General features: G+C 33.5%; 1 protein-coding gene across 4 annotated transcripts in view; it reads left to right on the top strand.

The window, feature by feature from the left end:
* SSBP2 (single stranded DNA binding protein 2) overlaps positions 1-14,749 on the top strand; it is a 250,407-nt gene that overhangs the window by 74,045 nt on the left and 161,613 nt on the right. For all 4 annotated transcript variants that reach the window (XM_032475376.1, XM_032475358.1, XM_032475383.1 and 1 more), the window contains exons 3-4: positions 80-141; positions 11,770-11,854. In XM_032475376.1, the coding sequence (XP_032331267.1) occupies positions 80-141; positions 11,770-11,854 (147 nt within the window). The remainder of the gene's footprint in view (positions 1-79; positions 142-11,769; positions 11,855-14,749) is intronic.

The following is a 14,749-nucleotide window of genomic DNA, read 5'->3' as shown; positions in this document are numbered from 1 at the left end:
GTGAGACAATACTGCTTTTGTAGTATGTGTAGAAAAATATTACTAGGAAAGTATTTAATATCTTTTTTATTCATTTTAGATAAGATGGGAAAAAAACATCACATTGGGGGAACCACCAGGATTCTTACATTCTTGGTGGTGGTAAGTATCTTTTATTCCATTTTTACTAGTTTGATGATGCATTTCAGTAGTCTTGCACTAGATCTGTTTATGATTTCATGTTTCTCATTTTCTACAATTATTTTCTGAAAGGAAGCACTTAAAAAAATTAAAAACAAACTCAAGTATTATAGCTAGGTTTTTTTGATTTAACTTAAAACTACTGCATGAAATCAAACTGGCATTGTGACCATTGTGTGGAATCCCCAACTGTAAGTATGATTCTGTATGAGTCAGCTCTGGCTACAATAATAAAATACCACAGAATAGATGGGTTCATCAACAGAAATTTATTTCGTCACTGTTTTGGAGGCAAGAAGCCCAAGATCAAGCTGCCAAGCATAGTCTGTTTCTGGTGAGAATTCTCTTCCAGACTTGTAGATGGCTGCCTCCTTACTGTGTTCTCACATAGCAAAGAGAGAAAGTGGGCTGGGGGAAGAGGGCGAGAAGGAGGGGGAGAGAGAGCATTCAGTAGCTAGCCGACTAGCTGTCTCGTGTCTTTTTAAATAAGGGCACTAATTCTATCATGAGGGCCCCACCCTTGAGACCTCATCTAAACTTGAGGATACTGAAGGTCGTGGTGGTGGTGAATTTTTAGTACAGAGAATAGTCTAAAAAGTTTGAAATAATTCTATATAGACTCAAGAGGTAGAACTCACTAGGAATGCACACAAAGATTGTCAGTCTGTATTGAAGCCCCCATTGATATCAGAACTTAACAGGTTTTATTGTGGCGCCAGTATGACCAGATATGTGACTTTTCTGCAGCAGCAGTTGTTAGTCCAGGTATTCGCATGGACAACTTAGCTGCTTTTGTTTTTGTTTTTGTTTTGCGTTTCTTCAGTAAGGAGCGTTTCCTAATCAGTACCTTACACACTCACCTCTCAATATCTAATTTAAAAGAAAAAACATAACCGTCTTCTAGTGCCATGCATGTGGTTTCCTTGGTCTGTTACTTAATGCCATCATCTTTTAAATCTCTCTCCTGAAAACATGCTTTACTAGAAGTTTCGTGGTAAATGGAACCGCACTTGGTCAGTTGTGGTTGTGGGTTTCCCTTGTTTGTCTCACATATGTATGGCAGGAACAGGTGCAGTCCTTTGGTTCAGAGTTGTTCCTGTATTTGGAACAACGGTTCATTGCAGTTAAGCACTATCATTGTGCTGTTCTCCTGGGGTTTAAGACTGACCTCTTATAATGTATAATATTATAAAAGTCAATTTTTCATTTTACATTGTCTGTATTTATGATATCTAGATCAAGACTATTAACACTTAACTGTTTGCTGAATTTAACTGAGTTTTCCCCTCTGTTGACACCCTTATGTTTTGTATGTTTCTAACTAGGTAAACAAAGCGGCAGAAGAAACCACATTAGAAGTCTTTCCCTGTTGGATTAGTGGGCTAACAGAATGAGGGTTTCAAGTTTTTCATTATAGAATTAATTCTCTTTCTTGCACCTATTTCTCTTTTACTCCCTTTCTCATGAATTTAACCTATTCTCGTACTGTACAAGGTTGATAATAACTCGTTGAATACTTTGGCTTTTTGCTTCTGTCAAAATTTAGCTTTTTTGGTCTTAGCTATCTGAAGGTGCAGCTTTTAAATCTGCCATCACTCTTCCTTTTTCTATGGCTCTTAGATTCAGAGGAGCTCTTCCTCTGTGGTTTTGGTATTTTAAGTAATTTTTACTTAGTTGGAGATATCAAAGAAATTGTAAATAATGAGCCCATAAATATTTTTAGACAATATTTATTTTAATTTAAATCTAATACATGCAAAAGCTACATTATTTTCAGTTTTTAATTTTCTCTCCTAAAACCACTAATGTACCCACTGAGGTGCCTACGTCATCTATATAGATTAGTGATTCTTAATGATTTTGAAGTCATGGGGTCCTCTGAGAACTAATGAAAAGCTAAGGATCCCCTCTTCTAGAAAACTGCCCAGATCCGAAGCTTTTCTGATCATTGTGTGTAGCCAGCCATGACAGTGGGCCTTAAATCTAGCTGGGGCCTGACATATTTTTTTAAGCTGTTTCAGAAGTCCCTTTGATTTTTTTTTAAATTAAGACTAATTTTTAGGGCAGTTTTTAGTGGGTTCACAATAAAATGTGAGGGGAAGGTAGGGATTTCCCCTGTAGCTCCTGATTCCACTTGTCACCGGACTGTTATGGTTGTTAAAATTGATGAACCTACGTTAACGCACCATAATCACCCAGAATCCATAATTTACATTACAGTTTATTCTTTGTGTTGTACGTTCTATGAGTTTGAACAAAGGTATAATGACATGTGTCCACAACTATAGTATCATATAGAGTATTTCCACTGCCCTGGAAATCTTCGGTGCTCTGCCTCTGCATCCCTCCCCACGCACCCTCCACCCCTGGTAATCACCGATCCTTTTATTGTCTCCAGAGTTTTACCTTTTCCAGACTGTCATTTAGTTGGAGTCATACAGTATGTGGCCTTTTCAGATTTTTATTCATCAGTTATATGCATTTAAAGTTTCTCCAAGCATTTTCATGGCTTGATAGCCAATTTCTTTTAGTGCTGTATATTATTCCATTGTCTGGATGTACCATGGTTTAACTATTCATTCACCTGCTGAAGGACATCTTGGTTGCTTCCAAGTTTGGCACTTATGAATAAAGCTGCTACAGACATCCATGTGTAGGTTTTCGTGTGGTCATAAATTTTCGGTTCCTTCGGGTAAATACCAAAGAGTGCAATTGCTGGATTATATGATAAAGAGTATGTTAGTTTTGTAAGAAACTTCCAAAATGTCTCCTAAAGTGGCTGCACTATTTTGCATTCCCACCAGCAACAAATGAGAATTTCTGTTGCTCCACATCCTGGCCAGCATTTGTTGCTGTCAGTGTTCCAGATTTTGGCAATTCTAATAGGTGTGTAGTGGTATCTCATTGTATTAATTTGCATTTCCCTGATGATATATGATATGGAGCATCTTTTCATATCCTTATTTGTTATCTTTGTATCTTTTTTGATGAGGTGTGTTAAGGTCTTTGGCTCATTTTTAATTGGGTTGATTATTTTCTTATTGTTGAGTTTTAAGAGTTCTTTATATATTTTAAATAACAGTCCTTTATCAGATGTGTCTTTTGCTTATATTTTCTCTCAGTCTGTGGCTCATTTTCTCATTATCTTGACATTGTCCTTTGCAGAACAGAAGCTTTTAATTTTAACAAAGTCCAGCTTATCAGTTATTTCTTTCAAGTATCATGACTTTGTTATATCTAAAAAGTCATTGACATAACCAAGATTGTCTAGGTTTTCTCCTAAATTAACTTCTAGGAGTTTTATAGTTTTACATTTTACATCTAGGTCTGTGATCCATTTTGAGTTATTTTTTGTGAAGTTAATCTGTTGTCTGGATTCATCTTTTTTACATGAGGATGTCCAGTTGATCTAGTACCATTTTTTGAAAAGGCTATCTTTGCACTGTTGTATTGTCTTTGTTCCTTTGTCAGAGATCGGTTGACTATATTCATATGGGACTATTTCTGGGCTCTCTATTGTGATATGTTGTCTATTCTTTACCAATACCACACTGTCTTGATTACTGTAGATTTATAATGAGTCTTACAATTAGGTAGTATTAGTCTTCCATTTTTTGTTCTTTAATATTGTGTTGGCTAATCTGCGTCTTTTTCCCACTCCACATAAACTTTAGAATCAGTTAGTTGATATCCATGAAATAACTTGCTGGGATTTTGATTGGGATTGCATCAAATCTATAGACCAAGTTTGGAAGAACTGACATCTTGACAGTATTGAGATACCTGGCCTTTTTATCCTTAACTCTTTGGAATTGCCTTTTTTTTTTTTTTTTTTTTTTTTGGCTAGGAAAGCTTTTGCTGCTCTTGAGATCCAGATGATTAGGATAACGTGTATTTTTCAAGAACTTACTACTTGCCCATTTGGTCAAACTAAAGGCCCCTATTTGATGGACCAGTTGCAATTTTATGATTCCTTCTCACTTCTATTTTTTGTAACAGACTATTTGCAAGTAGAATTTTCCTGTCACTGAAGCTTCTTCACCAAACATTTACTATGAAAAATTATGCTGCCCTCAAGGAAATAAGTAGTAGGAGAGATAAACAATTTAGCATTATAACTGAGGTATGTACTGGTTATAATAGCAATACAGGAGGAATACTCATGTCAGTTTGGGAGAGTTAGGAAAGGCTGAATAGGGAAAGTGAATCTAAGCTGATTTGAAAGTTGAGTGAGGAATAGTTAGAATGAAATCCCAAAAGGAATTCTCTTGCATTCAAGGAATGACAGGTCTCTTGGATCAGTTGAATTGTAGATGCAGTACTATAAAGTGATGGAAGATAAGGCTAGAGACAAAAGCAGGGGCCAGGTTATGAAGTCCAGGATTTGGAATAAAACTCAAAAGATTTTAAACAAGGTACATGACCTGATTAGATTTGTGCTTCTAGACACTTGGCATCAACATAGAGATGGATTGAAGAGGGTTGAGAACAGAGACAGAGTCTAGTTTACAGGGAAGTTGTGATTGTTCAGTTGAAAGGTGATTAGGTGTTGGATCCCAGATAATGAACAAAGAGTGGAATAAGTTGGAGGTGAATGAGGAAGTGTCTAGGTTTTAGATTTGGATGGTGGGATGAGCAGTGATGCCATCAATTGAGTGAGGGAGTATAGACAGAGCAACAGGCTTTGCAGAAAATACCATGATTTAGCTTGGACAGGTTAAAATTTTGACATGCCAGCGGCACATTCAGATAGAGATGCTCCATACAGAGTCAAAGATCTGGGCTTGTAAATCTGAGATAGGTCCATAACGATTCAGGAATTATCAGCATAGGCTGTACTCTGGATGAAGAGTGCTCTTGGGTGAAACTGCCAGTGTAACAAGCAAGAGCAGGGCCTGGATTGGAACCCTGGGGAAAGTCAACATTTAAGTGTAGTTGGATAAAGAGGAGCCTCAAAGGAAAATAACTGGAGAGGAAGGAGGGTAATCAGGAAAGAATAATGTTTGGGAACCAGGAAAGGCATTCAAAGGAAAGATTAAATTCTGCAGCGGGTGTAAGTAAAAAAAAAAAAAAAGAAAGAAAAGAAAAAAAATTTTTCCTGAATTGAGAAGTAAGGTGAACTTTGGATATCTTGGGGAAAGCAGTTTCATTGAAGTAATGAAAGTTAAATTTAAAAGGCTGCTGTATTTCATTTTTTCAGCTCCAAGGTTACGGAGAGTAGTTGAAGTCTGAGGTGATGTGTAGTACTTTCAGGATTAACAACAGAACAGGACTGAACATTTTTATTTTTAAAATAGGATAGATTTGAGTACGTTATATAGATTGAGGTGAAAAGAGTGGGAAAGGTTGAAGATGTTTGAAAGAGCAGTACGCATGCACAAAAATGCAGGATATGATATGGGAGAGATGAGAGGCAAAGGCCTTGGAGAGGAGGAGGGGAATTTCTCCCTGTAGTATAGGATAGAGGAAAGTATATGATGTGACTTTCTGAAAGTGTTTTTTCTTGTTTTTCATATGATTTCCCTTATCACTTCTTTTCTTCATCCCAGTTTGCAACCATGCCCAGTACTATATTATTTCCCTTGCCTCTCTCCTTTGTTCATTACATTTACCTTGATCAAATCCCTCTTGAAAATGTATTTACTGTTTGTAGGCTTTAATAAAAGACCCCAACTCTTTCATAAGCTTCAGAAATACAAAATGCCTAGAAATTTCTTTCCTCTGATATTAATGTCCTTTTCAATTTGCATAATTTTAAAACACACACTTTTTGAAACTTTAAAGATTTAAGGGCAGGAACTATGTCTCATTTTTATTTAATCTTATGTATAAAACACCTTCTGAAATAACTTTGGGCCCATGTATTTATATTCTGTAATTAAAAATACATAGCATTGCAGAGAAAATAAACTAATAACTGAGATTACCGTAAGAATCCAGTTTCTTTCACTTGGCAGTGGAAAGTCAAATCTTGCAGCATGCTAGCACTCTAATGATTTTAGAATCTAATGGATGTCATCAGATACAGCTAAGAATAACCAAATATCCATGTGAAAACAGTAGCATTGGAATTAGTCAACAAGCTCACTAGAATAGTGTAATATTTACCATTGGCAAGACTGGTTCTTATTCATCTTGTATGTTTTGCCTGTAATGGGCACTGTATAGCTAATTATTTATTTGAATTAAGTTAAATAGCAATATAAGACAGTATAGGCAACAGCTAAGATAGAAGGAGAAGTATAATGACAGTGAGAAGGGAATAAAAAGTGTCAGCCAGAGAGAAAGCAAAGAGAAGAGGTGGTCAGGCTATGCGGAAAAAGCGAAATGTGTCTGGGAGAGTAGAAAAGGAATGTGGAATACAGAGAAAGATGGTGGGGAGAAGACATTGGGAAAAAAATGATGGAGTCTTCCACTAAATGCAAAGGATTATCAAGGAAATTGAGGTAAATTTTACTTCATTATTAAGAAAACTTCTTTTTCTGGCCATAATAACTATATGAGGCTTCTCTAGAATATTTTTAATACCTTCATACTTCTTTTAAAAGTAATTTTGTGTAAACCATCTCTTTGTATCTGCACAGAAGCCTGTAAAATACATAGCAGATATTTCCTTTCTTTTTGCATAAAAAAACTAAGGAACAAAACTATTTGCTCAAGGTCAAACTCAGAATTAGAATTAAAGTTTTCTGAATTTTAACCAGTGCTCGTCTCAATAACATGTTATTTCTGAAACACAGGATGGAATTTAGTGGTCCACTATTAATCAGACATTAATTACAGTTCTGTTTTGAGCATCATGGGTAGCTAATTCCAAACAGCAGATATAAATGGGACTCAGAAAAGTTGTCTCTTACGGGTCCAGTCTATCTTGAGGCATCCGTGGCTCACTGGCAGCTTTGTGTAGGGTGAGGAGCTGGTTGCCACAGGATACTCAGGAAGTGAGTTGGAGTACAAGGGTCAAAGATAGGATGAAAAAGTGCTTGCTGTCTTATGCAGGACAAGTATCTATCTACTACACTCTTGTAACAGCTGATGGTGCTCAGATTGCCAGAGCAGTACAAACCTGCCTGTAATCAGCATAAAGCATCTTGAAATAAGAATTTTTAATGCCATACTCATATTAGAGGCAAAATATTGTAAGATATAAACTTCAAGCCCACCCCTGCCACTAATTCTATGACCCTTAGGCAAATTATTTAACCTCTCTAAGTCTCGGTTCCTTCATCTATCAAATGGGAGTAATAATAGGAGGATTAAATGCTGAATAGATTATGTTTAGTATATGATGCTTCAATTTGGCACATACTTATTACATGTAAGCTATTTTGATGATACTTTAAAATATGAATTTGTTACTAATCCAGGATTGCATGAGAATTTTATGATAGTGGGACAAAATAAGTTCTAAGGTGATGAGCAGGTACATGCACATTTCATGTAAAACCCTCCTTAGTCTCACGAATGGATGGTTTTCTTTGATATGGATTATGAGTAACTAACATTCATTGATAATATATTTTTGGGCGAGTCAACGAGAAATAACTTCCTTAGTTATTAAGACTTAAACTTGGAATAACGTGGCTTGTTCCTCAGAAGAAAATATTTACCCAAGGGTTTTTTCTTTTGGTTTCTTCTTATTTGAATTTTTATTTTCAGATAGTCCTAGATCTGGCCAGTGGCATGAAAGTTATATAATTATATTAGCATCTCATCTTCTGGGATACATCTGGCATGTTTACCCACCTTTGTAAACTTCTCTGACAACCATTGTGCTTTCTCTGTTCCCTAGCAACATTGACATTTAGCTAAGTCACTTTGACTCACATCCTCAGGATAGAAGGAAAAACTATTTGAATGGGATCCTCAGCCTGGAAATTCTGTTTTGTTTTGTTTTGTTTTGTTTTGTTTTTTAATTTGTGTGGGGACATTGCTAATAATAATAAATGATACAAGAACAAAGATTTTAATACTTTGCAAGTTTTGCTTCTCTGTGTTTAGTCTCTATCTTCTTCATTTGTAAACTACAGATTTTTCACTTGTTTCTGCTTAGGAATAAAGAGACTGTATAAATCTAAAGCATTATTCACAATGATTAATCTACCACATTTCAAGGATAGATAACATTTTTGTTTCAAGCTTAATAGATGTAGGGATTAGAGAATTTGAAAAGCTCCTGAGCCTTTAGCATGTTAGGTTGTAGAGAGAGGAAGTCTATCTATTGATTACTGTAGCTTTATAATGTAATTTGAAATTGGGAAATGTGATGTGTCCAGCTTTGTTCTTCTTTCTGAAATTTGCTTCAAGTATTCAGGGTCTTTTGTGGTTCCATACAAATTTTAGAGTTATTTTTCCTGTGAAAAAATGTGATTGGAATTTTGATATGGATTGAATTGAATCTGTAGATTGCTTTGGGTAGTGTAGACATTTTAACAATATTAATTCTTCCAGTTCATGGCACAGATTATCTGTTTGTTTATGTCTTCTTCGAGTTCTTTCATTAATGTCTTCTATTTTTCAGTGTATAGATCTTTGATCTCCATGGCTAAATTTATTCCTAGGCATTTTTTTCTTTTTGATTTAATTGTAAATGAGATCGTATCTTAAATTTTTCTTCCTGATAGTTCATTGTTAGTGTGGATTCACACACAAAAAAAATCACAACAGATTTTTATATGTATATTTTTTAATCCTGTAACTTTACGAATTCACTTATTAGTTCTAACAGTTTTCTGGTGGGATCTTCAGTAACTTGAACCTTGTCTCTTCTTTCTTAGTTCATTAGTTAAAGGTTTGTCAAGTTTGTTGATCCTTTCAAAGAATTAACTCTTGTTGCATTATTTTTCTCTATTGTTTTTTATTCTCTATTTCATTTATCTCTTGTCTAATCTTATTATTTCTTCTGCCGTCTTTGGGTTTAGCTTTTTTCTTTTCTAGTTCCTTAAGTATTAAAGTTAGGTTTTTTTGATTTGAGATCTTGTTTTTTAGGGTAGGTGTTTATAGATTTACAATTCCCCCTAGCATTCCTTTTTTGCTGTGTCCCATAAGTTTTGGTGTGTTGTGTTTTGGTTTCATCTCTAAGTTTTTTCTAATTTTCCTTACAATTTCTCCTTTAAGCCACTGGGAGTGTATTGTTTAATTTCCACAAATGTGTGAATTTTTCAGTTTTCCTTCTGTTACTGATTTCTAACTTCATCCCATTGTGGTCAGAGAATATACTATGTATGATATCTTATCTTTTTAAGTCTATTGAGACTTAATTTGTGCCCTAACATATGGTCTATCCTGGAACATGTCCCAAGTTCACTTGAGTAAAATGCATATACATTTTGTTGGGTAGAGTGTTCTGTATACATCTGTTAGATCTAGTTGGTTTATTGTGCTCTTTAAGTCCTCTATCTCCTTGCTTGTGTTCTGTCTAGTATTTCTATCCATTATTGACAATAGAGTATTGATGTCTCTTAACTGTAATTGTAGAAATGTGTATTTCTCCCATGGGGAAGTGTCTTAAAAGGATATATTTCTTTACCTTTATTCGAGGAAATCATGTATAGGTAATGTAGGATTCTTAGAACTACCATATATGAAGTTATCCTACTTTAGTAATTTATTTTGTTCCTTAATCTTGCTCTTGGAAAATTTTGACCTCCTATTAAGTCCATAAAGACAAACTTAAAAATAGAAGTAGAACAACATTACTATTCTAAGATAAACATTTAATTTAATTGTATATGTGTAAATAATCATTTATAATATTTTAAAATAACTTTTAGGTCATATACCAATAAAGTTATTATTTTCCCTCAGTTCATTTTGTAAGACAACCTTTTAAAGGTAATACTGGATTAATTTTTGAGAAAGGTGATGGTATTTGCTAGAAAATTAGGGAATAAAAAGTGATATTAAGGTATTTGTCTTAATATTGCATATAATATTCTATAATTAAATAAAATACAATTTAAAGACTACCATTATAAAGTTTTGGTTTTAAGGGCCTTGAAATTCCTTAAGAACATAAAAAGAAGAACATAAAAAAGAAATTCCTTAAGAACATAAAAAGAAGAACATAAAAAAGAAATTCCTTAAGAACATAACTGTGATATACTGTAATTGATAACACACCTGATCCAGGTGAAAAACTTTAGCTGTATCCTTATATGTGTATAATTCTTATACTTTTTGTCCCAAAAGAGACAGGGAGGCCAAGTACAACTTTCAACTGCTTGCATTCTCCTAATGGAATTGAAATTTATTTAAATTATTTTGATCTTTATTGTATTCTTTGTATTTCTTATTTATTGTAGAAATAGATGCTAGTAGTCAATCTTTCATTTTTTTTTTTAACCTCTAAGGGTAATCTTATTTTACTGAATTAATTGTGTTATAAGGCTTACAGAATGGTTTCTCCTAGCTGAAGAGAGACAGATCCAGGCTCAAATGAGATTTCAAAGGTCAAAACAAAGAGATTAGTTCAGTTTACCAGGTTTTATTGTATCATTGTTAACTGTGCCCTCTGCCCAATGACCTGCCTTAAAACAATGTGTATGTATTTCAAGCTTTTATGCAATCTCATTATTACTTATATGATATTATTAATAACAATATTGATAATATGCTTACTATAAGATACTGTGCTTATTTTATATAATTTAATTTTCTCAACAGCCCTATTTCATGAAGAGGAAATTGTGTCTCCTATCTGTATAAATAACTTGAGCTAGTAAACAGCAGGACTGGCTTCTGTCTCAGATACATCCTATTCCAGAACTTGTGTTTAGCCTAGTTTGCACTTCTATAGAGTGGGAAGTGTGTAATAAAAAGTGCTTGTTGATCGGTAAAATTGCCTTTGTTTATCATCAGTACTTTCAGATATTTCCTTTCCTGATTTTTTAATCCCTTGCTCTTGTTCATTGTTAATTTTATAAATGGGTGGGTGACCAGGGATGTATGTTTTGTAAGAAGTATAATTATTTTTTCCTAACCAGTCCCATCTTGCTTTTTCCCATTGTTCTTGAACAGGAGGAAACAAAAGAAAATTAGTGTGAATATTTTAATTTTCAAAATTACTAACCTATTTTGGTAATTGCAAGGGAAAACAAGAGAATATTTCAAGATAATATATGTTTCACAGGTGCAATTTAATGGTTAGGGTATTGGCCTAGGGATTGGACAACAAAAGTATCTTGAAAAAATTAATTCCACTTTTAAGTATAAACAGTTACTTTATTCTTTAATGATTAAATTAGGATTTTAAAAAACTTTGTATTATGGGAAAATTGTGAAAAGTATTGTTATTATTTCAGTCATGTGCTTAAATCATGTAAATAGACAATTAAAGACAGTTTTAATTTTTTTAAATTATATTTTCATTTTAGAAAAATCTTATTAGCATTTCTGAACAGTGGCTAGGTTATATTTTATTATTGCATGAAGAACCTTGCCTGAATTTAAATCTTTTGAAGAAATATTTGTCCTGAAGAAGAAAACACATTTTGTGTAAAGATTATTATTTGTCTTCTATTTTTAGAACTGTAATCTCTCATTTGACATTACATGATTTTCTTAATGTTACCATAATTACTTTTTTAGTGTATTTTGGGATCTCTACTGTGCAGCTCCAGAAAGACGGGAAACATGTGAACATTCGAGTGAAGCAAAAGCCTTCCATGATTATGTAAGTTACTATCTAATTTTACTGTTGTATTGTCAGTTTTCTTTTTAACCTTTGTTCTTGAAAAATGCATTGGACCATCCATTTTTTTCCTTTGGTAATTAAGAAATTACTTTTTCTTTTTTTCTTGGAAAAAAGTGAAATACAAGTGGGTATTTGAATCTTGCAGATAAAGCGTAGAATTAAAGAGTAATTCTAACTCTAAGCTATTAAAGGTCTTTCTTTAAGCATGCCTGATTTGTGAAATTTCAGATTTATAAGAATTAAATAGCAATTATTTATTCCACAAAAAGACACATCACAAGAATTCTATAAATTATAAGCTCTTCTTCTGCATATGATTTTTAAATACACAGAAATATTATATTATTCTCTTTTCGTAACTTATAGTTACATATCATAAGGCTAAATATCCCCGTCATTGAATTCAGTTTCATAAGTAAATTTATTGTGATTTAAAGGAAATACAAGATAAGAGAGCAAAGGTTCTTTGCAAAACTGAAAATGTGAAAATTTTTTTGATTCTTAAGGAAGGCTGGTGGACTATCTTTGGTTAGGTGATTTATATTATTTCTTTAGAACTGCAAATGTGATTTTAGAGAGTTGATGGTATCAGGACGTCGAATTGTTAAAAAAACAAAAAAGAGGGTGTAGATTTTCTTTAGGGAAAACTGGCATTTAAGAATGGGGAGATGGTTTTGTGAAGGGGCTGGGGAGACACTGCATTTGCAGAACTGACCATGAAAGACATACAGATTGAGTTTTGGATGGAGGAAAACCAGTTTCCTTGGTTTGGAGCAAGTGGAATTGGGCCTGGAGCCTGAAGAAATATCTAATAGTAAGTACCTAAAACTTTACATGTTTAGTTGGTAAAAGGAAGGCATCGTTCTGTGTAAATAGTCTTTAAAACTAGAACCAGGGCTCGAAAGGGAAAAATAACTTGTTCTTCCAAAGGAAATACTTTAGCCTTAGACTGAAGAGTGGAAATAGAAGAATTATAACCCCAAAAGTGTAGCATAAGGAAGAGTATGCAGACTTAAGAGAAGTGAAAATCTTGGGCACCTGGCAAGGACTGTGTAATACTTTAAATGTGTACTGAACTGATTAAAGTGAGGCTGCTTGTGATTACTTCGTCAGATATTGATTGTGCTCATAAAGCCTGCCATGTACCAAACAACAGCTCTTGGGGACAAGGTGAGTGAAAGGGATGCTACTGTATATAAAGAAAGAGTACAGAAAAGGCGGATAAGGCAGGGCCCGGGACACAGTATTTATGGTGAACAATCTGTTTTCTTTTGCACCCTTGGGTGATGGCAGTAAAGCCCAGAGAATGTAAGGATTCTGGCTAGAGTGGGTTACCCCATCTCATCTGTCTCTTACATCAAGGAAAATATGCCTAGATTTGGCCTGCCAGTCATGGGAAAAGTTTTTAAAATAACCACTAATTTTGAAAACTAGATGACTTTAGTTAGTATCAGTGTTCTACTCTAAAGGATATGTAATGTCTGTGGAGCTACATCTTAAGAAATGAATTATGTAAGTACTTTTCCAAAATTTCGTTGTATAGAAAGATGCAGCCTACTGTTCCCCATGGAGATCTTATAGGGAACACTGTGCTAATTTAGTGTCTCCTCCTTAAAAGTGTTATGTAAAATGTCATCATTGTCGTCATGGCCACCACCATCATCATAATCTTTCTGCATTCATAAGGCACTTTCAATATTTCAGAGAATACTCACACTTGTTAGCTTTAGAAACCCACTTAAATATTTCAGGGTTTTTGAAAATAAGCATTGGTAGGAGGTAGGAGTGAAATTAGAGTAGATTTTATAGGAAGAGTAACCCCTTACCTTTATAATTTAAAAAAATTCAGTATTTGAATTTTATAACTTGTTATGAATCAGCACTCGTTTTATCAGATGTTTCATAATTTTATCTTAAATACTAGCTTTAAGAGATTTGATTTCTTAGATGGCATTTTTATTATACTTTAAGGCAATTTACCTATAATGGTAATACATCTCCAAAATAATTTTTTAAGGGAGGTTGCTGAAAAGATAAAGTTTGATTTACATACTTTTATACTGCAGTTGAATTTTTAGAAATATGTTTGTTTTCTGTAGCACACTTTTATGATAATTTTATTGGGTAGGATTTCCTGAATTCTTAATAGTAAATAATTTCTGAAAATGATCACCATAATTCATGTTTAATGTGTAGATATAGGAGTTTGAAAGACTCAGAGAAGAAAATGGGAAACAGGAACAAACAATAAGATTTTGGTAAAATTCTGTCATGTTATATTGTTACGTGAGAGTCCCTTGGGAACCATTTTCTAAAATAGTGATTAATGTATATACCTTCTGAATTTCAAGGTAGTTCTCAAGGAAGCATTATGAAAAATATTTTCTTTATTAGCTGCCTCTTTAGAGTAAAATACTTGCATGTATAAATTCTGATAAATTCTGTCTTGTTATTTTATAGTCTCCACTTATCTATAAGATTGAATGAATAATGAAAGATAAACTACTTTTTTTTAAAGAAATAGGAGAGGTATAATGAGGTAAATGATAAATAACCCTTTTAATTAAAAAATAGGCTTTAATGTTAAAAGTGATTCTCTTTTGGGGATTATGCATGATTTTTATTTTTATCTGTATATTTTTCTGTATTTTCCAAATATCTATAGTTAATTTTATATTCAGGAAAGTTACTTTAAGGTAGATTAAATTTCACCTTACAGTGAGTTCTAAACTTTCTTCTAAAATTAGAAAACAAGAACTTAATAAAATAAAATTTAAATTTGAGGATGTCATATATTTTCATACCACTGTGTTATATTCATAGGAATATTTAGCATTTCTCATGAAAGACTTTTTCTTGGGTAAATGCACATAT

This window comes from Camelus ferus, chromosome 3 (assembly GCF_009834535.1).
Source record: "Camelus ferus isolate YT-003-E chromosome 3, BCGSAC_Cfer_1.0, whole genome shotgun sequence".
Classification (NCBI taxonomy): Eukaryota; Metazoa; Chordata; class Mammalia; order Artiodactyla; family Camelidae; genus Camelus; species Camelus ferus.
The sequence above is the reverse complement of the archived record's forward strand: the minus strand, read 5'-3'. Positions and strand labels throughout refer to the sequence as shown.